Source organism: Ursus maritimus, unplaced genomic scaffold, assembly GCF_017311325.1.
Source record: "Ursus maritimus isolate PB19 unplaced genomic scaffold, ASM1731132v1 scaffold_20, whole genome shotgun sequence".
Taxonomy (NCBI): Eukaryota; Metazoa; Chordata; class Mammalia; order Carnivora; family Ursidae; genus Ursus; species Ursus maritimus.
The window spans coordinates 25,945,332-25,970,167 of record NW_024424453.1 but is presented as its reverse complement, the minus strand read 5'-3'; the positions used below and the strand labels follow the sequence as shown (position 1 = coordinate 25,970,167).

General features: G+C 34.9%; 1 protein-coding gene across 2 annotated transcripts in view; it reads right to left on the bottom strand.

The window, feature by feature from the left end:
- STAG1 (stromal antigen 1) overlaps positions 1–24,836 on the bottom strand; it is a 467,337-nt gene that overhangs the window by 277,072 nt on the left and 165,429 nt on the right. The window contains exons 1-2 of one of the 2 annotated variants that reach the window (XM_040636782.1): positions 21,498–21,663; positions 18,212–18,376 (exon numbers count right to left, since the gene is read on the bottom strand). In XM_040636782.1, coding sequence (XP_040492716.1) covers positions 18,212–18,217 — 6 coding nt within the window. In that variant the 5' untranslated portion in view covers positions 18,218–18,376; positions 21,498–21,663. Of the gene's footprint in view, positions 1–18,211; positions 18,377–21,497; positions 21,664–24,836 lie in introns of those variants that run through there. The other variant, XM_040636781.1, reaches the window with a different exon arrangement.

The following is a 24,836-nucleotide window of genomic DNA, read 5'->3' as shown; positions in this document are numbered from 1 at the left end:
ACATCCTTGCCAACACTTGTTATTTCTTGTACTTTTTGTTTTAGCCATTTTGACAGGTATAAAATAATATCTTATTGTGGTTTTCACTTGCACTGTCCTGATAATTAGTGATGTTGATTGAGCATCTTTTCGTGTGTTTGTTGGCTGTATGTCTTTTTAAGAAAAATGTCTATTCAGGTCCTCTGCCCATTTTTAATTGGATTATTTGTTCCTTTGGAGTGCAGCTGTATAAATTTTTTTATAATTTTGGATATTGACCACTAGTTAAGACATATCATTTGCAAATACCTTCTCCCATTCAGTAGGTTCTTTTTATTTTGTCAATGGTTTCCTTTGCTGTGCAAGCACTTTTTATTTCGGTGTAGTCCCAATAGTTTAGTTTTGCTTTTGTTTCCCTTGCCAGAGTAGACATATCTAGTAAGTGTTCCTATAGCCAAGGTCAAAGAAATTACTGCCGATGTTTTCTTCTAGGAATTTTATAGATTCAGGTCTCATATTTAGGTCTTTAACCCATTTGAGTTTATTTATGTGTATGGTGTAAGGAAGTGGTCCAGTTTCATTTTTTTGCATGTAGCTGTACACTTTTCCCAACACCATCTGTTAAAAAGAATTTTTTGCCCCATTGTACATCCTTTCGTCCTTTGTCATAGATTAACTGACCATATAAGCATAGGTTTATTTCTGGACTCTATTTGTTGCATTAATCTATGCATCTATTTTTGTCCCAGTACCATACTGTTTTGATTACTACAGCTTTATAGTATACCCTGAAATCCGGGATTCTGATACCTCTGGCTTTGTTCTTCCTTTTCAAGATTACTTTGGCTATGTTGAGTCTTCTGTGATTCCATACAAATTTCAGGATTATTTGTTCCAGTTCCGTGAAAAATGTTGCTGGTATTTTGATAGAAACTGCATTAAACCTGCAAATTGCTTTGGGTAATAAGGACATTTTAACAATATTACTTCCTCCAATCCAAGAGCATAGACTATCTTTCCATATGTTTGTTACCTTCAATTTCTTTAATATTCGTTTTCTGAGTATAGGTGTCTCACCACCTGGTTAAGTTTATTCCATGTTATTTCACTTTTTGTGGTTCAACTGTAAATGGGACTGTTTTCTTAATTTCTTTCTGCTGCTCCATTATCAGTGTAAAGACATGCAACAGATTTCCGTACACTAATTTTTTATTCTAGGACTTTATTGAGTTCACTTATCAGTTCTGGTAGTTTTGGGTGGTCTTTAGGGTTTTCTATGTATAGAATCATGTCATCTGCAAATATTGAAAAGTTTTACTTCTTTACCAATATGTATGCCTTTTATTTCTTTTTCTTGACTAACTGTTCTGGCTAGGACTTCCAATACTATGTAGAATAAGAGTGGTGAGAGTGGACATTCTTGTCCTGTTTATCTTAGAGGCTCAAGGGCCTCAGTGTTCACCACTGAGTATGATGTTAGCTGTGGGTTATTCATATATGGGCTTTATTTTGTTGAAATACGTTCCTTCTAAACCTACTTTTCTTGGGGTTTTTATCATGACTGGATGTTGTACTTTGTCAAATGCTTTTTCTGCATTTGTGGAGAGGATATGGTTTTTACCCTTTTTGTTATTAATGTAATGTATCACATTCACTGGTTTGTGAATACTGAGCCACTCTGCATTTCAGGAATGAATCCCATTTGATCATGGTGAATGAATTTTTTAATGTATTATCTGATTTGGCTTGTTAATATTTTGTTGAGAATTTTTGCATCTATGCCCATCAGAGATACTGGGATGTAGTTTTTTTTTTTTTTTTTTTTTTTTTTTTTTGTAATATCTACCTGGTTTGGGAATCAGAGTAATGCTATCCTCACAGAATGAATCTGGAAGCTTTTCTTCCTCATCTACTTTTTGGAATAGTTTGAAAAGTATAGTTATTAACTTTTCTTTAAATGTTTGATAGAATTTGCCTGAGAAACCATCTGGTCCTGGACTTGGTGGTGGTGAGAGATTTTTTTTATTACTGATTCAATTTTATCGCTTGCAATCAGTCTGTTCACATTTTCTTATTTCTTCCAGATTCAGTTATCAAGCTTTTATGTTTCTAGGAATTTCTCCATTTCTTCTAGGTTGTCCAATTTGTTGGCACTGCAAAACAGATATTTTCAGTTCTACATGAATGCTGCAGTTCTACAAACAAAAAAGCAACCACATTTTGCAAGGTATGAGGTACAGAGATGTGAATCCGAGGCCATTTATTGGAAGATAAACTGGGAAGGAGGGAGCCTCCGTAAGCAGACTCCTGGAAAGTGTTATAAGCAGCGGAGTGCAAAATCAAAACATTCAGAAGTTGGCCTTAAAAGTGCTCAGGGTGCGAGTGGGGAAGAATCCCAGATGGGACCGCGTGGGCTCAGGATCCCTGGGGTCACAAAAACAACGGGGGTGCCCAAGGGTGGGAGAGGTCCCAAGCATCAAAATAGGGAAGCTGCCTGCAAATAGCCAAAGGAAAGTTGAAAAAGAAAACCAAAGCTGGTGGCGTCATAATTTCAGACTTCAAGGTATACTGAAAGCTGTAATCATCAAGACACTACGGTATTGGGACAAAAAAGGACACACAGATCAATGGAACAGAATAGAGAACCCAGAAATGGACCCTCAACTCTATGGTCAACTAATCTTCAACAAAGCAGGAAAGAATATCCAATAGAAAAAAGAACAGTCTCTTCAACAAATGGTGTTAGGAAAACTGGACAGCCACATGCAGAGGAATGAAACTGGACCATTTTCTTAAACAATATACAAAAATAAACTCAAATGGATGAATGACCTAAATGTGAGACAGGAATCCACCAAAATCCTAGAGGAGAACAAGGGCAGCAACCTTTTTTACCTTTGCCACAGCATCTCCCCGCTAGACAAGTCATCAAAGGAAAGGGAAACAAAAGCAAAAATGAACTATTGGGACTTCACCAAGATAAAAAGCTTCTGCACCACAAAGGAAACAGTCAACAAAACCAAAAGATAACTGACAGAATGGAAGACGATATTTGCCAGTGTCTTATCAGATAAAGGGCTAGTATCTAAAATCTTTAAGAATTTATCAAACTCAACACCCAAAAAATAAAAAATCTGTAAAGAAATGGGCAGAAGAGAGTGGTATTACAGGGATTTAAAAAAAAAAAGAAAAAGAAAAGAAAAAAGAAATGGGCAGAAGACATGAACAGACATTTCTGCAAAGAAGATACACAAATGGCCAACAAACATATGAAAAAATTCTCAACATCACTTGGCATCAGGGAAATACAAATCAAAACCACAACGAGATACCACCTCACATTGTTCAGAATAGCTAAAATCAACAACTAAGGAAACAAGAGATGTTGGTGAGAATGTGAAGGAAGGGGAACCCCCTTACACTGTTGGTGGGAATACAAGCTGGTGCAGCCACTCTGGAAAACAGTATGGAGGTTCCTCAAGAAATTAAAAATAGAGCCACTCGACAACCCAGCAACTGTACTACTAAGTATTTATCCAAAGGATACAAACATAATGATTCGAAGAGGCACCTTCACCCAAGCGTTTATAGCAGCAATGGCCACAATAGCTAAAATATGGAAAGAGCGCAGATGTCCATCGACAGATGAATGTATGAAGAAGATGTGGTATATTTATACAATAGAGTATTCCTCAGCCATCGTAAAGAATGAAATCTTGCCATTTCCAACAAGGTGGATGGAACTAGAGGGTATTATGCTAAGCGAAATAAGTTAGAGAAAGATAAATACCATATGACTGCATTCATATGTGGAATTAAGAAACAAAACATGAACATGGGGAAGGGTAGGAAAAATAAAATAAGAGGAGAACAGAGAGGGAGGCAAACCACAAGAGACTCTTAACTACAGGGAACAAACAGGGTTGTTGGAGGGGAGTTGGGTAGGGGAATCAGGTAATTGGGTGATGGGCTAAGGAGGGTGCTTGAAGTAATGAGCACTGGCCGTTGTATACAACTGATGAATCACTGAATACTACCTCTGAAACTAATAATACAGTATGTTAAATAAATTAAATTTAAATAAATTTTTTTAAAAAAAAAGAACTATGGGTGGATATGATGACATAGATTATGACAATTGTAGTATAAATGTGCCTTTCTTGCTGTTAGTGCATGAGTTGTTCTCATAAAGTTGGCAAAACCCGTTTCAAAGCATTGAATATTTCTCTTTAATGTGTCATCTGAAATCAAGATACCTAAATTACAAAATACTGGTATACTCATGAAAAACAAAATTAGGCTATGGATATAATAGATAAATGAGTTCCTATCATATCAGACATAACAACCCCATTTAGTCCCATAAACAATACTCTTCCTTGTTGAAATATGGAATAAAATAGGGGCAGCTGAGTGGCTCAGTCAGTTAAATGTCCGACTCTTGATTCTGGCTCAGGTCTTGATCTCAGGGTTGTGGGATCAAGCCCCATGTCAGGCTCTGCACCCAGCACAAGGTCTGCTTAGGATTCTCTCTCTCTCTCTCTCTCTCTCTCTCTCCCTCTGCCCCTCCATCTGCTTGTGCTCTCTTTCTCTATTTAAGTAAATAAATAAATAAAATCAATGTTTATGTGTGTGTGTGTGTGTGTGTGTGTGTGTGTATATATGTGTATATATATACACATATATATATATATATATATTTCTTAGTAAAAATATAGGTTAATATTTGTCAGATCTGGGACACCTAGGTGGCTCAGTCGGTTAAGCATCTGCCTTCGTCTCAGGTCATGATCCCAGGGTCCTGGGATTGAGTCCAGTATTGGGCTCCTTGCTCAGGGGGCAGCCTCCTTCTCCCTCTGCCTGGTGTTCCCCCTGTTTGTGTGTCCTCTCTCTCTCTCTGGGAAATAAACAAAAATTTTTAAAAGTCTTTTAAAAACATATGTCAGATCTATTTAAAATGGATGGAAAGAGAAGACGTAAGCACAATCAAGTTTAATGTCACAAGATGGTAAGAGTTTACAAGGAGAAGCTAGCAAAGAATATAACAAGGTAAGTATCTCTGTGTGATGGGTGAAGGTTGGAGTTCTAAGAGGGGATACAGGGTTTTTATTTTTCTTGAAGTATGCTCAGTTGAGTCCTTTCTGCAGCCAGTTATGAGACATTCATATCCTACCCCAATTATGCTGAAAACAGCACAACATCTACAAATATTTTCCTGAGATTATCTATGCCAGATCAGTCTTTGTCTTGTTTCAACTAATTCAGAACCCTCGAGAGGACTATAACTACTGAAAAGGAGTTCCTTGAACCAATCACAACTTATATTTTTGTTCTTTTTACTGAAAAATAATTTCGTTATTTCTAATATTTGGTTACAGAGCTCCAGGAAGAAAATCAACAGTTACATGAAGTGATAACTGCTACAAATTTAGTCTTCAATGTCATTAACAATCCTTTTAAACATCCTGGAGTGGCTTCCTCTTATTTCTTTAAAATCAGCTCCAAATCTTTTACTTTTCTCCTCATTTATATTCGTGCCTGCCAAAAATTCTAGCAGTGACTCCAGGTTAAGAAATCCTGTACTAGGGGCGCCTGGGTGGCGCAGTCGTTAAGCGTCTGCCTTTGGCTCAGGGCATGATCCCAGCGTTCTGGGATTGAGCCCCACATCAGGCTTCTCCGCTAGGAGCCTGCTTCTTCCTCTCCCACTCCCCCTGCTTGTGTTCCCTCTCTCGCTGGCTGTCTCTCTCTGACAAATAAATAAAATATTCAAAAAAAAAAAAAAAAAAGAAAAGAAAAGAAATCCTGTACTAGATCAAAGGTCCTCACCAGAAGGAAACGAATCTCCTCTGCCCTCCTATCTCAAAGGCTTAGGACCAAAACCTATAAAATAATAAAGAATTGTATCAACATGTATATATAATTTTCTTCAGCAGTTTGAAAAGAAATTGTAAAATTTTTTTGGTGGGGGGGAAGGATTCTGATTTACATATGATTAAAGTTAGGATACAGAGTAAGAAATTGTACAAGCACACTCAATCTAAATTTACTGTGGTGAATAAAGGAGAAATCTCATTGATACCTCAATACCTTTATTCAAGCATGTTTTCTGTATTTCAGTTATTACTGAAAGTGTAAGTAGGTATTTTAGCCAGAAGCATTAAAATAAGTTAGGTCCCCTCTTTGATAATGAAACTAAGAAAACACCATATTTCATATACTTACACAATTATAAACAATAACACAAACACATACAAGTATGTACATAAAGGCCATTTTTTCCTAAAACTGACTTTATAAAACTATTATATTGATATATATAATCGAATATATACATAGAGATAGTAGCAGTCATATCTTTACTTACTTGATCAGCCCTTGACCATCTGTATAAAAGATGATATAACTGTGGATGATACCTTTGGAAGATTAGGGGATATCATGAAGAAAATTAATAATATCTGAAACACCCAAGTTAAAGCCACAGCTTGACATCAAAAAGTACTGGAACAATACAACAATGTATCTTCCCTAAAGCTAAACATGTGAAAAATAGTAGTTACCTTTGAATATAACTGAATAGAGGCTGTGAAAATTCCTAATTAGAGTTCCTAACTTCCTTTAGGACTTCAGTTATAAATAATTTATAGGCAATTAATGCTCTTGTCCTAGCACTAACCAGCAGCTTTTATAATGTTCTGTCTAATGAAAAAATTAAAATAAAAATATGTACTGCATATTTTTGCTCTAATTATCTAAAAGTAACTGTGGCATGCAAAGTTGTGTTCTCCATTCCACAGTGTGTACGAAAATGGGAAGGCAAGTACCCAGCCATGGACTACATTACCCAGATCACCTTCGTATGCAATAAGTTCCCGTGAATGGAATGTAAACAAAGTGTCCAAAAGCTTCTAAGAAGTAGGTACTACTCCATTCTCTCTCCCCTTCCACCTACTGAATGCAAACAACATTGAGGCTCTAGAGGAAAAAAGGACCAGAAAATGGGAGGAGCGTGATCCCTGAATCATATGAATGGAAGATGGGTACCACTAATTCTGGTATAGAATGGTCAGAAAATGAGAAATTAACATCTATCATGATAAGCCACCAGTATTTGAAATTTAATTTTTATAGCTATTCTATGTAGCTGCTAGAATTTTTGAAAACAGGTTAAAACATCCACAAAGTTAATTTCAGAGAGACATGTAAAAACCATCAAACAAAACCCAAACCCATTTCTAAGTAAATATTAACCTATCATTTGAAGACTTCCAATTAACTATGAAATGAAATAAGCAGTTTCTATCTTCTGTCCTGAAACATTTTGTATATTCTATATATTACTTTTCATTCTAAGAAAGTGGAGGAAATCAGGACTAAAATGCTTAAAAAAAAAAAACAGCTTAGTAATTCAAATACTATATAATCAAACACAAAAAAACTGGGAGGAATGAAATTTATGTTTAGAACTTCCTTACTCTTCTCAAATAAAGAGTTAAGGACTAAGCTGACTGTGAAGTGTCCTGCCTGGACCAGTTCCAAATCTCAATTTAAAATATGCATATGATGAGACATGACCATGGCACTTGAACAATGAAGGAGTTTAAAGGTACTTCAGCTAAATCACTAAAAGGGATCAGCAATGATTACTGTATAAAAAAATAATCATTTCTATTGAAATTCATGGGCTATAAAATCTGAACATTTCTAAAGATCAAATTAAGATGTGATTCTAAGGTACATGCCTTGGTTTGATAATACCTTGACTGATGTAACTATTTCATTCATCCAATTAGTATATGTAAAGTTCTATTTATTTTATTTGCCTCTTATGTACAACCTCCTCCAGGATCAAAAAAAAAAAAGAAAGGAAAAAAGCTGACTAGGTTTTGGGGGGGCACAGTCTGACACAAGTTCTTTTGCCTTATGTCTTCTTCATATTTTATTAAATTCCATTAAATTTGTTATATTAAGAAAGTCCCCCAAATTACCGAAGACCAAATATGTACAAACATTTTTACACAAGAGGACATTACTAATATCAGCTGTGATAAGAGTGAGCTAAAGAATAAACACTAACAGTTTCTGAATAGTCTGCTTTCAAAAAAAAATGTGTTCAGGCCACTAAAATAAGATCCCCTTTAAGTGAGAAGCAGATTTGGTGGTGGTATAACAGAGAGTAATATGGCTATTATGCAAGTCCAAATAAAGCCAAATTCTCTGCTCATCAAGAAGACCACAATGAACTAGTAGATAATTCACGATTAAGTTGCTAATCTTTCCTCTGTAATGAGATATAGCCAATAAAAGTAACTTAAACTCAAAAAAGAAAAGCATTGTTCCTCACCTAATTTCATTTAAGCCTTCAAAAGGTATTCTATCACTTTTAAATGATCCTGGATGTCATCTTAACATTTTATTTTAAACATAATCAAAGATACCATTAAATGAAAACCTCCTGTGTCTGCCTTTACTTTACAGTCAGATTACTTTTTTCTGGACCAAGAGGAAAAAGGAATATTAGAATAATTCTTCAAAAGAGGATGGGACATAAAGCCAAAAAGAGAGATCACCCTGGGACTACAACTGTTCAGATAGAGGGGGCAGGGAGAGAAGGAAGAATGGTGGTAGAGGAAGTACCTGCCTTGGGCCAAGAATCGGTCCTGAATCCTATCCTCTTACCCACCCAGGGGACCTATGCTGGACTATATATTTAACTCCCCCAGTCCTTGATTCCTACCTTCCCCTTCTTCCTACTGATTGTGATCACCAGGATATCAATGTTACCAACAATGACCACTAGGACCACCACAATGATAACACTGTGGCTAGTTGTCAAATGTCCGTGGTGGGTGAGAGTGGATTTCTTATCCATGTAAAAATTACCAGCAGGGGACGACCCTCTACAGAAGTGCATATTGGGAAGGCTATCATTCTGGTAGAGTAATTCATCCCTAACCCTCCTCTCAAAACAGGCAGACCTAGCAATGTCCATCTCATCAAGGATCTTCCAAGAGGTCTTCTACTGCTGCTTAATATAGAGAGTAAGCTGCCTGCAGTGTACCACCAGCATGTACATGGAATATATCATGTAACAGTTACAAAAGAGCCACTGCAGCTCAGCTTCCCAGTCTGAGTTTAAAAGGCAAAGGCATCCTGGCAGCGATGCTTTTGCAACAAGGGTACTGTGTTGCAGGATCAAGTCTTCCTTTTCCAAATCATGGATGCCCATCAGGTTCATCCACCAGCACAATAACATCTGGTTGTACTAGTGGGCCTTCAAACACCATTTCTGTCACATCTGGCTTTGTACAGGCAATCAATGGCCACAAAGGTACGCTTGCTAGGCATTACCAGACTCTAGCCACTCTTGTGGCCACTCATGCATGCCTTCATCTGTAGGAACTGAGGTCCAGCATGGAGAGTTCACCTCAAGAGCCCAGTGCCTGGCACCAGTAGCACTCCTCCCCTTCCACCCCCACCCCTAAATGATCAACTCATTCATGGAACATGGGAAATGTGATGTGGCTGACTGTCACCATTAGTCCATACTCCCCACCAGGGTCAATACAGGGAAATGAGATCTGGACAGGATAGAAAGATACTCATAGGGCTTTGGAACAGGACCCAAGGTCTGCTGCATGGGTGAGTGTCTACAATTGTGTTGCCCACAGCTTCTTCCTTTTCATGTACAAAATTCATTTCTGAGTTACATTAAAATATATAGCTGCTGAAGTATTTTATATATGAGAGAAATAAACTTCTGTCTTGTTTAAACACCTACTATTTATAGTTTTCTACTTCAGCTAAACTTAATCTAGATGTTTGTTAAATTTTTCATTATGATATTAAAAATCAGAATGTTTTAGTATTTTATCATACAATTTTCAATCCTGTACCCAATATCTTACACTGCAGTGGTCGCAGCTATAAACACATATTTCTTATATTATACTCATATGTTGATTAATTCTATTCAAGTATTTATATTTGCTGCATTCTGTAAGGTTTTACTCCACACTCCTCATCTTCATTGTGACACTTCCTTCCTTCAATATTTTCTGGCCATCTTAGTCATATTCATTTCAGTCAATGATATACTTGTTCTCTCCCTTAATATCTCATTAGAATTTCTTTTATAATTACTCATACTTCTTAGACATTCTTCAGCCATTTTAATACTTATTAAACCTTTTAAGCTTTGCAGTGAACATTCAGAAATTCAAATGTTATTATGAAACACTTTTATCCATTTCATTAATGACTCAGTAATGTATCAATTCCTGTAAAGTCCTTATATGAGTTCAAACACAAGTTAACAGGTAGATTTTAAAAAAACTCACAGGTGCTTTTTCACTTTCTTTGGTGTAGTCGTGGAGTAAAATGTGCCCAGCTAAATCTTGAGGAAGAATTCCTCTGTATTTTATATGTTAAGATTTGGCAACAACCCCATTTGTAAGTTGGGGACTAGAAGAAATCAATGTCCTTTAAAAGTTCAAGTTTCCTTTATATCAGAACAGCTTCCTCTCTCAGGGAGAGAGAATGACTGATCACAGACTATCCCCTAAGATACCTATATCTTTTTCCAGTCATATTGAAAAGAACAAAACCAGTTTTCCCTTCAGAGTTACCTATCAAAAGCAAACAGAAGACTACATTGTGTCATTAGGTATAGCTCATTTATAGTCTAACTCCAACTCCTATTCACAGAAGTTATTAGTACTAGTAGTACACTAAGACAATTAGTATTAATCAATGGTTCATGATGGTATATTAACAGATCACTTGACTAGTATGGAGGCTTTCCTTTACCTCCCATGATTAGAAAGTCTATACTCATCTGTATCTCTTGCACCTAACCTGATGCCTGGAACAACAGGCTTTTAAAAACGAATTTTTGAATGAATAAACTATAATCCAACTTTTTTAGTTGATATCTGAGGATACAAAATTCAAATGCCAATGGATTACAGTTCATTTAAATGCTTACTAAGCTCATAACTGCAACAACAAATACCAGTTAAATTAAGTAAACAACATGAATGTTCCAAAATTCAACATGTATTCAGTGTCATGTATCTAAAAGTCAAAATGTCCAAACCAAATTATTCCCCATATCCATCCTCCAACACCTATGCTCATGCAAATTTTCTTTTGGTGAACACCACCAAGTCAAACTAGAAATCACCTCAGATTCCTTCCTGTTTCTCATCTTTCAGAATCACTCAGAATCACTCCATAGCCTTAATATTTGTAGACTCTGTCACTACCTCCTCATCTTCACTGACACTCTAAAAATTTAAACATGTGTTTCTTCCTAATTGGATCAGTATAAAACTGAATCAGTAAAAGAAGTCGGATTCCAGCCCTACAACCTTCAAATCATTATCTAAACTGCATACAGAAAAATATTTCTAAAAATGCTAATATTCATCAATGGAGCCCTTTTCTTTCTAAAATGCCATCAATTTCACAAAAAAGTCTTCTGTAGTCATTTGTATAATTACTACATCCCATCCCCTGTGGAGAGGTACAAAATGTGAAGGCTTTGATAAGGTTTGGATTAAAGAACCTGATTTGTTTATTCAGCATCCTACAAACCCTTGATTTCTACAACTATTTATGACTTTTCTGTCTTCTTGTCTTTTTTCCCTATCAGAACACTCAATGTTCAGAATCTAACCTTTCTCTTAGCTCTATTTTTACTACAGTATCATAGCCCTCTACAGTAAGAGGTATAGATCTCATCTTTACATGTCTTGTTTCTACAATAAGAAATACTCCACTGCTGCCTAGCTAATTTCCATTCAACTTTCAAGTCTCAGTTCAAGTTTTATCTATTTAGGCAAGCCTTTCATGATCCTGTCCTCTAGACAGGCCTAAGTGAATTTTTCATGTTTTCAACCCACCCTGTATATCTTCTTACTAAAGTATTCCACATCTGTTTCCCATGAGACTGTATTCCATGAGGACAGAACTGTGGTTTTAGTCCTGAATATATAGCCTCTGATTATTGGCAGTGCATAAGTACCTGTTTTAGCTAATAAAACTGATCCTCTACAATTCTGATAGGGAGAAAAGACAAGAAGACAGAAAAGCCATAAATAGTTGTAGGAATCAAGGGTTTGTGGGATGATGAATAAACAAAAGAAATCAGGTTTTTTAATCCAAAACCTTATCAAAGCCTTCACATTTTGTACCTCTTCAAAGGAGAAGGGATGTAGTCATTTTCCAAACATATTGACTAAAGAAGACCTCGTTTGGGGAAGCATTTCAGAAACACCTATTTCTTTTTCAGATAATAAAATAAACAAGACAGACAAGTTAAAGAGTGCCCGGCTTCAACAACATTTAATGTTTTATAACCATACTTGTCTCTTTTTGCTTCTTTTTCAGTTTCATGTTGTAGTACCCCACATACCCCCTCTCTGATCCCGTTCTCTAAGTAAACAATATCATAGACTTGATTTTAAGTTACCTTGTGTGTTTACACTTTATAAAAGTGGCACAATGTATTATTCTGTAGCTTGCTTTGTCCTTTAAAATGCATTTCTGAAATATACTCACAACAGTACCTAGAGCTCTAGTTCACTCAGTTTCAATCACTATAGAAAATTTAAGTGTTTCACATTTAGGTTCTTCTTTATTTTGTCGCTATTATAAACAAAACAGCAATAAAAATTCTTGTATTTGCCTCCTTTATATACACAAAAATTTCTCTAGAGGTTGTGTCTAGGAATTGAATTGCTTTTCTTCAAAGTACTCTCAGAAAAGAAAGAGAAGAGAAGAGACAAGACGAGACGAGACGAGAAGAGAAGAAAAACGAAACAACAAAGAAAAAGGTCACTTTCACAGTGTAGGCAATCATTAAATATTTACCAAATGAATGAAAAATGGACAGGTCATTCAACTTTTCTTGATACTGCCAATTTTTTTATCCAGAGGGGTTAGGTGATTTGTACTCCCAACAGCTGGCACTCTACAGCCTTACTGACTCCTACTATCTTCTACCATTTTAATGTTATTCACTCTGATGAGACACAGTATTTTATAATAATTTATACAGCCTAAATTTTATTATTTCCTCTTTAGCACTTTATTTGAATGGGCTCTTGTCTTCTATTACATGTTCTAATAGATTATTACTGCCATACAGAAGGCTGATATTTTTTTTAAGATTTTATTTATTTATTTATTTATTTATTTATTTATTTATTTATTTATTTGACAGAGAAACAGACAGCCAGCGAGAGAGGGAACACAAGCAGGGGGAGTCGGAGAGGAAGAAGCAGGCTCCCAGCGGAGCAGGGCGCCCGATGTGGGGCTCAATCCCAGGACCTTGGGATCATGACCTGAGCCAAAGGCAAACGCTTAACGACTGAGCCACCCAGGCGCCCCTAATTTTTTTTTTTAATGTCAATTTTCTCTCTAGGAATTTTGTGGAACACTTTCATTAGTATATATTCTGTAAATACAGATAATTTTATATCTTCCTTACCAAGATAAGGAACTTCCCTCTTGTTCCTAATTCACCAAGAGTATTGTTCATCACAAATATCACCTGAACTTTATCAAATGATTTTTCTAAACATTTCACATCATTTCAGATAAGGACAGGTTCCCCCTCCATAACATAACTATTTGGTATATTATAGTAAAATATTTGTTAACAGTAAACTACCCTTGGATAGTAAATATCCTTTATCCAGATAAAATCTCTAGGTCTTAAAAATGTATTGACCTCCAATTGCTAATATTTTTTTTTAGTTGACCTTTTCTACAATTTCTTTCTCTGTATAATTTCCATTTCTACTTTAATTATCCCTTTCTTCCTAATTACTTTTCTCTCTTCTTAATTACTTGAGGTTTGCAATTTTTCTAATTTATACTGCTTTTGCTAATATTAATACATTTAAGACTGCATACTTATCCAAGTAGTGCTTTAGCTAGCCCCAGTATTTTTACTAACAGTACTTTCACTAACATTCACACGTCAACTCTGCATATCTCCTCTTTATCGCATTTTAAAAGGACTTTTTGACACTTGTGAGTATAATTTAGAAGGGGAATTTATTTTGTGTATTTCAACATCATTAGCACTGTAGTCATACAATAGGATCAAGTATTCCTTGACGAAATATTTTAAGATTTTCTTTTAACCCTCATGTTCTGCAGTTATACTGTACTATTAAAAACTAGGTAATTATTTTTATTTACCTGCTCACTCCTGAGAACAAACTCTGGATCTAAGGAAATATGTCTGAGAAATTTTTCCAAAATTATCTCTTCAAAAACATGTCTCTTCTATTCCCTTTGATTTCTTCCTCTGGCATATTTTGGAACCCTTCAATCCATACCAAAGTCATGCAGCTGCTCTTTCATACTTACTTCTTTATTTTTCTGGACTACATTCTAAATAAATGCCTAATGAATGTCAATTCTTATATTCTCCCTTTGATGGCATCTACTATAGTTTCTTTTTTCCCTCAGTAAAACTAATTTATTAAATTTATCCCCTTGTTTGTGCCAGATATAATTTCTTCTTTCATCTCTCCAGCACCTTAAATATGCTATTTATTTCTTTTATTATGCATCCCTCCCCATCTAAAGTTTTGTGGTTATCTCTGCTCATCCTGGTCACTCCACTGCAGAGCTAGATTATATAACGTGGGTTTAGAACTCCCTGCTCTAAGATAATATTGTGAATTTTTATAGGCCCAGTCACCAACTTAGTTAAGCAAACATTTCAATTTGGGTCCTGGTTTTAAGAACTATGTCTGTCTTCTCCCTATCCTCAGCCCTTGATTTCCCATAAACGAGGTTTTAGACTAAGTTATTATTCAAACGAGGACCCTCTCAAGTATTAACAGAGACTCTATTAATAACTAGATAAACAATAAGCATAAACTGGGAATCTCAAAGGTAACCTGAGATATATGATCACCCTAAACATAAGCTTTATCCTATGCAGCAGTTATCAGTGGCTTTCTTCAGTCTCCTTTACTAGTATGGAGACTAATGTTTGGCCCTGGCTTCATATAGTAATAAGCCTAATTCTATTTCTCTACACTTCATGAAGCAGTTTTAGTCCTTTTAACGTACAAGAACCAAATTCTTGGCTACAAGTACCTGCTTCTCTATGCTAAATCCAATCCTCTTCTTCACTGTAGATTATCTTAAACTTTAAGCACAGAAAGTTTTAGTTTCTAAACTCATTGTATTCTCTTTTTAATATTTTATCATTACTTTATGTTTGAAATGAGGAGGTAATAAACAGTGAGATTAGTGTGCCACCTTCCATAGAACAAACATCAATTTTTTAAACATGCATTCCCTTTACTCAGCAATTACTTTCAGGAATTTATGTTACAAAAACACTCCCACATATACATTTTAGATGGATAGCTGAGTATTCAAAGTACTATTTTTAAAAGAATAAAACTAGTCTAGTTTATATGAACAGTAAACTAGTTTTAGTAGTGTAGTTTATATCTTACTTCTTTTAAGAATAAAGCAGCCCAAATAGAAACTGTTTAAATAAGTTATGGCCCACCCATGTTAGAAAACAGTATAAAAACATGAAGAATTACAAGGTAAAGTCACAGGGGGAAAAAAATGCCCATAATAGAATGCTGAATGAAAAAAAATATAGAGAGAACTTCATAGATTTGAATATAGCTAGGAAACAAAAATATAGTATGAATAGTAAAAAATTATAGTGAAGTAGAAAATGTTTGGGGCACAGTTCAACAGAAGAAGAGAGAAAAAGTTGAAAACATAGGTTAAAACCAAATAATGGAAAGCGCTAGGATCTGAACTACTTATCTTTACTTTGCACAAAATGTGGATCCAAAAGAATTTAAGCAATAAGTGATAGTATGAAATAGCATTAGGGAAGACTAATCTGAATGAAGAATAGAGAATACAATGGACAAAAAAGAAAAAACTTGTATTAGTCATTGTTTTGTTTCAAATACTAGACCAGATTTTGTTCACATTAAATATTAAAGATATTTTTCATCTTTTTAAAAAAAGTGATATTGAGCTTTAATAGAATATACATTAAAATTACTTTTATATACACAAATACCTTACAAAATAAACTTTTACATGAAAAAATGATAGCAAAGTACTGAAATGCAATGCTTAAATTCATACATAAAAATAAACTTCCTTGGGGTGCCTGAGTGGCTCAGTCGGTTAAGCATCTGACTCTTGGTTTCAGCCCAGGTCACGATCTCAAGGTCCTGGGATCAAGCCCCACGTCAGGCTCTCCACTCAGCAGAAGTCTGTTTGAGGATTCTCTCCCTCTGCCCCTCCCCCTGCTCATGCTAGCACACACACTCTCTCTCTCTAAAATGAATAAATAAATAAGTCTTTTAGAAAATAATAAAAATAAAAAATAAACTTCCTTCACCTAAGGAAGTGTTTCCTTAGGTGTTTCCACCTAAAGGTGGAAAGCCATAAAGTAGACCTCAAAAATAAAATACCTATAGCTTGGTAACAATTTTTCTACTAAAGTATAAAAAACTGTCAAGCTTTGTGGCTAAGGGTCATTATTTTTAAATTATACTTCTGTAACTTACACTCCATCCACTGCTTCAAATAACTGGAAATTTTCTATTTCTTTTATCATTAGCATCCTCACATTGCCCCACCTCCCTCCCTTCCCACACAAATTCCAAGACCCCTGAATATATCAATCCGGTAACATACATAAAAAAAGCAGTAAACTGAACTCCCTTAAGGAATGCAAAAGAAAATACAGGTTAAAAAATAAAAAGTATACTAATGAAAAGTTCTAAAAGTAAACCTGTTTCATAAATTACCTAAATTTTAAAGAAACTGAAAATGAACTAACAAAAATGAGCAAATAAATAGAGAATACAAATTTTTAACTTTTATCAATCATTGGTGACCAAAGAAATGCAGATTAAAATAATAAATTACAGGGGCCCCTGGGTGGTACACTCTGTTGAGCCTCCAACTCTTGGTTTCAGCTCAGATTGTGATCTCAGAGCTGTGAGACAAGCACTGAGTCAGGTTACATGATCAGTGCGGAGTCTGCTTGGACTTCTCTCACTCTCCCTCTGTCTGCCCCCCCAATAAATAAATGAATACATACATACATATATACATACATACATAAATCAGAAGGAAGGAAGGGAGGGAAGGCGGGAGGGAAAAATGAAAGAACGAACGAACGAACGAAAGAAAGAAAAAAAGACAGAAAAAAAGAAAAAAATGAATTGCAATTTTCACCTATGTTACCAATTAATTCCTAAATATAAAGTATCCAGTTGCTAGGCACACTTCTGGTGAAAGATATACTAGTAAAATTTTTTGGAGAGTAATACAATTATGTATCACACAGTTAAGAAACACCCTTTCACCAAATAATTTTAGCTCTAGTGTTTTTATTTTTAAAGATTTTATTTTATTTGACAGAGATAGCAAGAGAGGAAATACAAACAGGGGATGCTGGAGAGGGAGAAGCAGGCTCCCCGCTGAGCAGGGAGCCCAATGTGGGACTCGATTCCAGGACTCTGGGATCACGAACTGAGTCGAAAGCATACTCTTAACGACTGAGCCACCCAGGCACCCCTACCTCTAGTGTTTTAAAATGAAAAAAAGAGGTAGAGAAGTAAACATGAATAATGAATAAATTCTGTAACAGTAAAAAAATGTAAAGATACATTAAAAGAATAGTAAAATAATTATGGTTTATCCTTATAATGAATTAATAAGCCAATAATTATGTGCTCTTGCAGAATATTTAATAGTATTTGTTATGTGAATTAGGAGAGAGAAGAGAGAATAAGAAGGTTATAAAAGATCACATACACACCCAAAATAATCGTGGAGTATTAATTGTAGTTACTCCTAGTTCACTGCTTAAGAATCCTTTTTTTATACCCTTTCTTCTTTGAAATATTCTTCAGTACACATATGTTACTTATATTAAGTCAGATTCTAAAAAAATATATTAAGGCAATAAAAATTCTCTCAGGCAGCTATTATACACAAGTCATTTTATGCAGTACACTGTAATCTGAAGTGCATTTTACCATTAAAAAAATGCCTTTCCTGATGCTGTAAATAAGTAACACAAAGAAAAATTTTAAAGATAAATTTCTTAATGACACAATCAGCAAGAATATATGTCACTTAACAGGTTCCACATATATTACTGACAGTACTGTGCTGTAAATAAAACAAAACACTTAAAATTTACCTGCATTGCACTTTTCCCCAATTTCACCACTTCAAATAGTGTAACAGGCTCCCCTTCACCATTCTGCTGAGGGTGCCCATTAGCTCTTCCACGGCCTGTTCCTCTAACAGTAGCTTCAATTCTACTCTTCTCTCCTGGAGATTTTCGAGGTTTCTTATTTGTAGACTGAATAAAAAGACGAAGAAAAAAATTAAATTAAATACAGGTACACTTTGCTTTATGCAGAATACCTGAATTATGTTTCATCCTGTGAAAAGTACTTAGCACTATTACAGGTTAAGAGATGTAATTCCTGACCAAAGGAAGCTTTACAATTTGTTTTCAGTAATTAAATACAAACTGCAAACAGTAAAGTGTAATTTATATAAGACATGAAATTTTTTTTAAATTAGTGTTTTGCACAACAATAATGCCAATGCTGAAGATTTTAATCATGTCTTCTTTGACATCTCCTTCTTTATACCTTCCTCAATACTATTTCCCCAGAAACCTTATTCAGTAAAACATTACTTGGAAATGTTGCATATTCGACTTCTCTATAGAAGTCCTCAAGTATTTTTTTATCCAGTCATGCAACAAATATATATTGAACATATTTAAGACTGTTCTAGGTACTAGAAATATAACAATAAACTAAACATTCCTGCTTTTGATGGAATTTACACTCTTCAGTTAACGCCTCATCCCATGCCCCCAATTTTTTTTTAAAAAGTCAACACCAGCTACCACCTTATCTATATCTAACCTTTCAGCCAAGTGTAATTTGATAGACTCACCTGCAATCACTATTATTATTCCCATAAATTGCATTCATATGTAAACTCATCACAGTTCCTGCTTCATCAAACTTACCAATGAAAATAGTGTTGCTAAATGTAATAGACATGTCTTGAAACTCTATCAATAGGCCACATGATTTCATCCTTTACTTTCAGATATCTTTTCCTCTCCCTATTTTCTTACCTATTAGGGTTACCTTAGGTCTCTACTCAACATCTTTTCTTCTCAATCTTTATACTCTCTTTTGAGGGATTTAATTTATTCTCAAAATAGCCTGTTTCAGTTATCAATTTATCAATTTATCCCTCATCTCCACATCTACCCTTGTTTGTCCCAAATTGTGATCCTGGAGCTGGACCTGTAAACATTTTTGTTAAATGCTGCCGTGTTCAGCGTTGTAACTAGAGGGCACTGGAGGAATACTACAAAGTATGGTATGTAGGGGCTCCCCTCCCTACTTATTGTAGCTGTACATCCCTTCACTTTCTATTCTTGTGTTCTTCATAGTACTCTTTCAACTCCTCTTGGTTAACAGTCTTACAACCATTTGTGTGTGTGGGGATTAATACATAATAAATTTACTATTTATTTTTAAGTAAGTTATTTTTAGAACAGTTTTAGAATTACCAAAAAACTGTAAAGACTGTACAGAAAATTCTCCCATACATCACATCCACTTACCCTACTATTAACTCCTTACCATTTGTGTTGTATATTTGTTACAGTTAGTGAACTAATATTGAAAGATTAACGAAAAGTCCCTACTTAATTTAGATTTTCTTAGTTTTGCCTAGTGACCTTTTTCTGCTCCAGGATCCCACCCAGGATACCATATTACATTTATGCCATGTCTCTCTAAGCTCCTCTTGGCTTTGACAGGCTTTCCTTGGTTTTCTGGTGACTCTGACAGTAGGGAGGATTTCTGGTCAAGTGTTTTACAGAATGTTCCTCAACTGGGTTTTGTCTGATGGGTTTTTCTTATCACTACCCTGGGATTAAGGGTTTGGAGAGGAAGACGTAAGAAAGAAAGTGTTATTTTTTTTCACCTCACATCAAAGGTATACACTATCAACATGATTTATCACTGTGAAAGTTGACCTTAATCAGTTGACTTGAGGTGGTGTTTGTCAGGTTTCTCCACTGTAAAGTTACTTTTCCGCCCCTTTCCACACTGTACCATTGGAGGAAGGACACTACTTACATCCCACATGTAAGGGTTGGGGAGTTATTCTCCACCTCTTTCACAGGGGAGTACTTACACATATTTAGAATTTTTTAGTATGGGAGATTTGTCTGTTCTCATTCATTCAATCATTTAAACTAATGTAGACTGTTCAAAATTTATTTTATACTTTGAGTTATAATTCAACACAGTTCTGTTGATCAACCTGTTTCAGCTCTGGCCATTGGGAGATCTTTTAGTTGGCTTCTGCATCCATGTCACATATACCCATCTGCGTGTGTATGTGTATGTGTGTGTCTTACTGGTTACCTTCTGGCAGCACAATATTCTGCAGGCTCATCTTGTATATTCCCTTCCTCAATTTTTGGAACCAGCCAATACTCCAAGGAGCTCTAGTTCCTTTTATTGGAGAATGATACTAGAGATGAAGATCTGGACACTAGATTTTGCTCCTTGATACTGAGTGTCCTTGCTTCTAGGCTCTTAAGCAGACAAAGAAATACATGTCCCATATATATACAAGTAACTATAAATACTGCTGTATTTTAACAATCTATTATCTATATTAAGATAAATATAAATTCATACTAGTATCTACAACTTTATTCCATTACCGTATGAATGCATCTTCCCCTTACTATCCGATACGGTCCCACCCCAACAGTGACAAACCTGGCACCCACCAGTATACAAGCATAGCAGTATTAGAACTGTTCAATCATACCCTAGCAGAAACAATATTATTAACTAGATTACAGCGCTTATATACACAATGTAGTTTCTTTGATTTTAGTCTTACAGATTCATTTCCAAAGTTACTTAAGTCAGCAACTTCCTGCCCAATTCCCTTCAGTGACATTGTTTCAAACGCTTCCAACAGAGGTAGACTGCTTTGTTACATTCTACATTCCATCCTGGTATCCACCTAACCTCGTAAATGACTTTATAAAATCTATACTTATAAAATTCACTTTTTCCTTGAAGTTCAGTGGGTTTTAACAAATGCACAGTGTCATGTATGTACAATATGGTATGACATAGAAGAGTTTTTGCCATCTTAAAAAAATCCCTGTACTTCTTCCATTCAACCCTCCCACTTCTTTTTGACAAACAATGAATTCTTTCATCGTAACTATAGTTTTGGCTTTTACAGAGAGTCATATAATTAAATCACAGTATGCAGCCTCTTCAGAGTGTATCTTTCACTTTAACAATATACATTTAAGATTCATCCATGTCCTTTAGTGGCTGAATAGCTAATTTCTTTTTATTTCTAAATAATATTCCATTGTATGAACGTATCACATTTTGTCATCCACTTACCTAATGATGGACATCTTGGTCACCATTTCTTGGCAGTTAGGAATAAAGCTGCTATACACATTCACATGCAGCATTTTGTGCAGACATAATTTCCAAATGAGTTATGTAAACATCTAGGAGGATGATTATTGAATCATATGATAAAACTATGTTTAGCTTTGTAAAAAAAAAAAAAAAAAAAAAACACAACAACAAAAAAAAACCCTGCCAAACTGTCTTCCAAAGTCGATACAACATTTTGCATTCCCACCAGTGACGAATAAAAGTTACTGATGCTTTGTAACCTTGACAGCTTTGTAACCTTGTCAGGTTTTTGGATTTCAGCCATGCTAATAGGTTTACAGTTGTTATCTTAATTTGCGATTCCTGAATAACAAGTGGTTAAGGACTCTTTAATAATTAATAATTCTTCACATTAAATTTTCCTGTTCCAATTACTAGTAGAATAGATATTGTCTCCTGACTACACCCTGACTGATTCTCTATATTTACACCATCTTAACATGGTAGCCAATACTCTCATGTAGCTGAGCATATAAGATACAGTAGTCAAAAATGAAATGTGCAGTAAGCAAAAAATATCCACAAGATTGTGAAGATGTGAAGATTTAGAATGAAAAACAGCATATAAAATATCTCACTTATAATGTTATATTGATTACATGATGAAATAACATATTAGATACATAAAAATTAATTTCATTACCCATTTTTTGTAACTTAGTAGAAAATATTAAGCCACAATGTGGCTCATATCCTATGTCTGTTGAACCATCCCACACTATTCCAATACTATAACCACAGTAATTCTTATAATATAAATAGAATCCCATTACTTCCTTGTTTAATCTCTGATCTTTAGTGACCCTCATTAACCAACAATTTAAAATCCAAACTCCTAAGCATGGCAAGTAAGGCTATCATTTACTACATGTTCAGTCATCTACTGCACCAGATCCCTCTTTACAGGCTGATAAATTTAAAGTCACTTAAAAACATCATCATTTCATGCATTCATTCTTTATAGCTGGACTCCTGATTTTGGCTCCTCCTAATAAGTCTTGTTTCTGTGCTCACTCTTTGGAGTAACAAGTATTTTCTCAGTATTGTGTGTGCGCACAAGTGTGCACGTGTGTGTACGCATGCACGTGTGTGTCTGAAGAGAGGTGGCAAAATGTTACTTTTCTTTACGAGATAAGTAATACATTCACATGGCCTAAAATTCAAAAGTTGACTGAAGTTACACAATGAAGACTTGCACACCCTTATAATCTACAATCAACTTTCCTAAGAGACAAACACTACTACTCATTCCTTATATGTCATATAAACAAAGCAATGTGTATGAAATTAAAGAAGAAATAAATAAATGCAAACTGTTCTATGTTCATGGATTGGAGTTAATACTGTTAAGATGTCAATACTCCCCAAAGCAACCTACAGATTCAATGCAATCTCTATCAAAATTCCAATGACCTGTTCTGCAGAAATAGAAAAACCCATTCTCTAGTTCATAGGGAATCTCAAAAGGATCTCAAATGACCAGAACAATCTTAAAAAAAAAAAAAAAAAAGGCAACACTGGAAGACTGACACTTCTTGACTTCAAAACTTATTACAAAGTTACACTATGAAAACAGTGTGGTGCTGGCATGAAAGCAAACATACAGACCGGTGGAATACAACAGAGAGCCCAGAAACAAACCCTCACATACATGGTTTAATGATTTTGACAAGGGTACCAAAACCACTCAATGGGTAAAGAGCAAAAGACAACTTACAGAATGGGAGAAAATATTTACAAATCATATATCTGGATAAGCAATTAATATCCAGAATATATAAAGAACTACTAAAACTCAACAAAACAAAGAACCTGATTTAAAAATTGTCAAATAATTTGAATAGACATTTCTCCAAAGAAGATATGCAAATGGCCATTAAGGACGGGAAGAGATGCTCAGTATCACTAATCATTAGGGAAATGCACATCAAAACTACAATGAAATAGAAGCCCACACCTATTAAGATGGCTACTATCAAAAAAAGAAAATAATTCTTGGAGAGGATGTGGAGAAATGAGAACTCTTGTGAACTGTTCATGGGAATGTAAAATTGTATAGCCATTGTGGGAGACAGTATGTCAGTTCCTCAAAATATTAAAAATAGAATTATGATATGATCAACCAATTATACATAGAAGTATATACCCAAAAGAACTGAAAGCAGGGTCTCAAAAAGTTATTTGTACACCCATCATAACAGCAACATTATTCACAATAGCTCAAACTTGGAAGCAACCCAAGTATCCACTGATGGATGAATGGATAAGCACATGTGGTACATACACACAATGGAATATTATTCGGCCTTAAAAAGGAAGGAAATTATGACATAATCTAAAACATGAACCTTGAGGACATTATGTTAAGTAAAAGAAGCCAGTCACAAAGGACAAATACTGTATGACTCCACTTAAATACTTAGTCAAAATCAGAGACAGAAAGTGGTTGCCAGAGGCTAGGGAAAACAGAAATAGGGAGTTACCGTTTAATGGGTAGAGTTTACATTTCTGTTTTTATTGACATATAGCAATTTTATAATACTTTCAGGTGTATAACGTAATGAGTCAATATTTATACATTTTACAATATGATCACCACAATAAATCTAGCTATCATCTGTCCCTGTACAAAGTTCTTAGAATATTACTAACCATATTTTCTAAGCCCAACAATGCATACCCATGTCTTATTTATTTCATTAGAGTTACAGTTTTAAAAAAGATGAATAAAGTTCTGGAGATGATGGTGATGACTGCACAAAATTATGAATATATTTAATACAACTGAACTGTACATGTAAAAACGGTTAAATTGGCAAATCTTAGGTGTATTTCACCGGAATAAAAAAAATTGGAAAAAACCTAAATGCACATACATATTTCTATGTATTTATTGTATTTTATGTTACTTATGCACAGTTCTGCACCATTCTATTTTCACATATTTTTAGTCAATCTACAGTATGTCCTAGAGAATACCTTAATTCTTTTCTGAAAACTGCAGTGTTGCATTGCACAAATGTACATTAATTTTTTTCTAGACATTAACCCGCTGATTGACATTTATTTTATTCTGGATCTTTTACAATTACAAATAACACTATGACAAGTAACCCTGCATATGTGTAGAAATGTTTGTGTGTGTCACACACACGTTATTATGCATGCATACTATAGACAGTATGAATTAAACTCTATAAATAAAGGGGAAATAAACCAGAAATCTCACGCCTGGGAACCTTTAGCATGGGTCATAAAGGGGGATAAAAGTAAAAA